Below are 4,844 nucleotides of genomic sequence, written 5' to 3' on the forward strand. Positions count from 1 at the left end.
AATTCTTTCTTTGTGCCTGACCATAATCACAAGGTTAACACCCAGAATGGATGAAAACTAACCCGCATGTGTATAATCCTGTGTGTATCAGCTGGCATACTTGTTGTCTTACAAAACAAAAAGCAAAAAGAATCACGGCAAGTAAAGATTTTTCTCCCTCGTGTTTTGAAGGTGGTGAACTGCGCATGGCTCAGTTTTTCCGAGGCAATCTGGCAGGGTTGATGATCCGCTCTGGTAAACTGGAGAACAAGAAGGTGATTGATTGCCTCTACACCTGCAAAGAGGGGCTGGATTTGCAGATGGCCGATGGTGTTGGCAAAGGTGTGAAGGTAAATTTGCATATAAACAAAGGGGAACATATATATTCCTTCCCTGATCAGAGTTACAAGTTTTACTGCCAGAGTTAACAGGGTGCCCCAGATATAACAAGCTCGTATCTTGTAGCGTTCTGCATTAATATTACATAAAAATAGGAAATTTTTCTTGTATAAACCTGCTCTTAGAAATGAAAGTTACTCTGCTGTCTTTTAAGTCTTGAAGAGAAACTCCATATTTGTAAGCCTCTCTTACCAGCTGTGCTGACTGTCTAATAAGAGATCTTCAACAAACAGCTTCAGAAAATGAGATTATGTGGCTTTTTCAGTAGCAAGGTTGTGTGAGCAGGGCTGAATTTCTTTTATATGTTAGCTGTCTCTCTTCTGTATTACTAGAACCAGAACTGTGATACGTGCTTAGATTTTTTCTTAAAAAATGAAACACAAATACATTGCACTGGGGTAAGGCAGCGAGTGGGGAGCTCAGACTGTGTGCCACAAGGCTGGGAAATAATGACCCCGTTGCTTTGGATATGGATGCAGTTCTCCTGCATTCAGCAGTGCTGAGCTGCAGTTTGAATTGCCAGATCATGTCACTCAGCTGGGTGTTCTCTTACGGTTCTCTTCCTTGTTTTCAGATCCACATGAACCCGAGCCAGTCAACGCTGACCGTAGAGGGGGATGACATTGACAGAGTTGACAAGGCCATGCAGCACATTTCCTACCTGAACTCCCGCCAGTTCCCAACTCCTGGCATTCGGAGGCTGAAGATCACCAGCACTGTCAAGTATGTCCTGGTGCTGAGCTGGAGCATCCCTGTGTGGGGCTGGTGGAGCCTGGTGTTCACAGACCCCACTTGGGAGAAACAGAGGAGTCCTGGGCTCTGTGACCATCCCACATTTCAGTACCAAATGTTTTCCACACCAGCGCTCTGCTTTCTGCCCGAGAATGGAGTAGGGAGTGTGTGAGATGGAGAGGGAAGTCCTGCCAGTGCTGGGAGTGTCTGCAGTGGCACAGCTTCATTAAAGGGGTTACCTGTGGCTCTAAGTCAAAACGTAGAAATAGGCCAAATGGTAACTGTAAGTAAAAACCAATTGTGAGATTGCTCCCTTGGTGGCTATTCCATACTTTCCAGGGCAGCTGATGAATTTATCTAAGACTCTTGGGTCTGAGACAGCTTTTGAAAAATTGATAAAGCAATTACTGTGTGTAATTGTGCTTCCCACTGAAATAACCACCTTGACTGCCAAACTGCCTGTGTCTCTCAGGTGTTTCAATGAAGAGGCCTGTGTCTCCATTCCCCCTGTGGAGGGGTATGTCATGGTCTTGCAGCCAGAGGAACCAAAAATCAGCCTGAGTGGCATCAACCACTTTGCCCGCTCTGCCTCAGAGTTCGAGAGCTCCGAGGGCGTGTCCCTGTTCCCGGAGCTGCGCATCATCAGCACCATCACCCGGGAGGTGGAGCCCGAGGGGGACGGGGATGAAGATCCCACAGGTAACGGCGCTGGGCCCCACCCTCGCCTAGGGGAGGGTCTTCCTCCTGCAGGGAGGTGTGGGCTTTTAATACAGAATCCAGGAAGGGAAAAAAAGGTGTAGATCCTCTGGTCTGGGCTAACAAAAACTTACCTGGAAATGATAATAAGTCCAGGCCATGATCTTCATATAAATATCCCTTCTTTGTATTTTGTACTTTATTTTTTAAATCATTATTTTGTGAATACTTGTTCTCCTCAGGCCTAGATTTTAATATTTGTTCTGGTGTTTCTGCTTAAATCTTTGGCTTTTCCTCTGATTTTTAGTTCAAGAGTCTTTGGTATCTGAAGAGATCATGCACAACCTGGATATGTGTGAGGTGACAGTGCTGGGAGAGGAACTAAATCAGGAACAAGAGAGCCTGGAGATTGACATGACACGATTGCAGCAGAAGGGCATTGAGATGAGCAGTTCTAACCTGGGCATGATAATCACAGGTGGGGGTTCCTGCTGCTGCTCTTGGGAGGGTCTGAAGGGACTGACAAGGGGAGCAGTTCTAGAGAGGTGGTTTGTAACACCTTACTCCAAGTACTTAATTTTTTTTTAGAATTTCAAGTTTAGACTACCTTTAGAACCCCAAGCACAGCAATTCTGTGGAAAGCTGTGATTCTAGAAATTGTAACATTCTAGAACCTTCCTTCTGTCCTTTCCTGTGTTCCAAATAGCCCGTCACCTCTGGACTGTGGAGCTGCAGTTAGACTTTGCCCCAGAAAAGGCTTGTTCCTTCCATGGGTACCCCAGTGCTTGGGAGCAGGCGTCATTCTTTTCTGTTACGTTAAAAGTATTCCATAGAAAAGCTCCCAGAATCCCTTCAAAGCCTCCCTGGGTTTAGGATTTCACCACAAAACCAACCCACAGGATTTCAGCGGAGCCACCCGTGTGTGTCGGCGGCGTTCCCCTTTCTGTATCCTTGCGATTCTGTCGGCCAGGAAACCTTAGGTGGAGCACTGGAGTAATATTTGTCTGGGCTGTGAGGTGGGGCAGCTTCGCCGAGCAGCTGCTGTAGTGTGTGTGTCCCCCAGGGGTGGACACCATGGCTAACTACGAGGAGGTTCTGCACCTGATCCGCTACAGGAACTGGCGCACGGCGGCTCTGTTCGACAGGAAGTTCAAGCTGCTCTGCTCGGAGCTCAACGGGCGCTACGTCAGCAACGAGTTCCAGGTGGAGGTGGGTGCCTGCCCCGGGGCTCGGGGCCTGCAGGGCTCAGCAGCATGCAAGTGCTCGCCTCAGCATGTAGATAATTGACCAGTTACTGATTTGGGTTCTGTCCTGTAAATCAGCATTAGGAAATGTGAGCGTTTCGGGCAGTATTTTATGGATAAATGTGGTTTTAGTCCTGTATTTCAGCTTGAAATAAAATTGTTGTTCGTAGAAGAGATAGTGTGGCTAATGGAGGTGTGAAGGTGACAAGGTTGCATTGAGAACACGGATTATTAATTTAGCAAGTGGAGTGAGAGTGGTGCTACCAGAGAGGCGAGTGGCCTTTATGTGTCACTTCGGGGATGCCACAGATGGACATGCCGGGCCCTTTGTTGTTCTGCTTGTCATATGTAAATTTCTGATACTAAGGGATTATGTTAAAGCACAGAGAGGCTAAAAATGCATTTCCTCTGCAGCAGGCTACAGGTTAATTATTATTTAGTATGCTTACATCTAAAAGATGGAAGTACAGCAGAAAATGGCATTAAAGGCACTAAAATTCTCAGTTTTTTTCTCTTTATCTTTTCAGAAGGAAACTATTGGGTTTCTGGAGTTTACCACTTTCTGTTTGTCTCTAGGTGAATGTTATCCACACAGCCAGCCCAGTGGAACATGCCAATCACATTGCTGCACAGCCACAGTTCATTCACCCAGTGCATCATTCCTTCGTTGATCTCTCTGGTCACAACCTGGCAAACCCTCATCCCTTTTCAGGTCAGAATTCTCAGCCATTGAAGTTGAGCTGGTTTTTTGTCTTTCAGATTGATGTAATTATATTTGAGGAAAGGAAGCCTAGTTCTTACTTTCCTGCTGACCTTTTAAGTGGCTGTAGACGAAGTGCCTTTGTGTAATAAATATGAAATACGATAATATACATGGAATACTTGTATAAAGCCATTTCCCATGGCAGGGGATGGGCAGGGGAGGAGTTGCCAGCACAGTGTGAGAGTTCCCACTGTGGTGTTTTGTGGCTGCAGTTGTCCCCAGCACAGCCACCGTGGTGATCGTGGTGTGTGTCAGCTTCCTGGTGTTCATGATCATCCTGGGCGTGTTCCGGATCCGCGCCGCGCACCAGCGAACCATGCGGGACCAGGACACGGGCAAGGAGAACGAGATGGACTGGGACGACTCTGCCCTGACCATCACTGTGAACCCCATGGAGGTAACCCTGGGCAGCTGCTGGCCTTTCCCAGCTGGGATTGCCCGTGGGCACGGGAGGAGAGCAGGAGCGAGCCTGAGCACAGGGCAGAGCCCTTACCTGGGCATCCAGAGCAAATGTGCCAAATGCCAAGAGCAGTTGGTTGGGATCTTGCAGGGGGTAGAGTTTCACGATGGAGGATGGGATTTTACAGGCCAGTGTCCAGCACTAGTGTTCATCGTGTGCACAGTGCCTTAAACACAGCCTGCTTTTGTCTAAACTCGCAGGAATTTATTGTCAGAACATCTGTGTTCATGATGTTACCTTCTTCTGTGGCTGACATGAATGTTTAGAAAATTGGGAACAAGAAAGACCTGTGACCTTCGTGCCCTGTGTCCTATTGTGAGATCCTTTCCTGGTAGAATTTGCAGTTCTGGATCACCCTTCAGAGCCAGTTTGTGTCGAGTGCCAGGGTTGTCACAGAACTCTTTTACAATGTGCTACTTCCTTTGTCTTTTCTGGTTTCTGCCAAATTCCTGCTGAACTTCGAAATCCAGCAGGGAATCTGCAATAGCTCTTCCTCAATGTAATGCCTTGAATAAAGAACAGAAAGAATTTTAGCCAGTGTGGTAATGACAGCTAATTTTTGTCTGAACAG

The 4,844-nt window shown here is 47.1% G+C and overlaps 1 protein-coding gene across 4 annotated transcripts in view; it reads left to right on the plus strand.

The window, feature by feature from the left end:
* CLSTN1 (calsyntenin 1) overlaps positions 1–4,844 on the plus strand; it is a 29,726-nt gene that overhangs the window by 22,501 nt on the left and 2,381 nt on the right. For all 4 annotated transcript variants that reach the window (XM_038159521.1, XM_038159519.1, XM_038159522.1 and 1 more), the window contains 7 exons: positions 172–329; positions 953–1,101; positions 1,583–1,809; positions 2,114–2,284; positions 2,870–3,015; positions 3,627–3,762; positions 4,026–4,210. In XM_038159521.1, coding sequence (XP_038015449.1) covers positions 172–329; positions 953–1,101; positions 1,583–1,809; positions 2,114–2,284; positions 2,870–3,015; positions 3,627–3,762; positions 4,026–4,210 — 1,172 coding nt within the window. The remainder of the gene's footprint in view (positions 1–171; positions 330–952; positions 1,102–1,582; positions 1,810–2,113; positions 2,285–2,869; positions 3,016–3,626; positions 3,763–4,025; positions 4,211–4,844) is intronic.

The sequence above is a fragment of the Motacilla alba genome, chromosome 21 (assembly GCF_015832195.1).
Source record: "Motacilla alba alba isolate MOTALB_02 chromosome 21, Motacilla_alba_V1.0_pri, whole genome shotgun sequence".
NCBI lineage: Eukaryota > Metazoa > Chordata > Aves > Passeriformes > Motacillidae > Motacilla > Motacilla alba.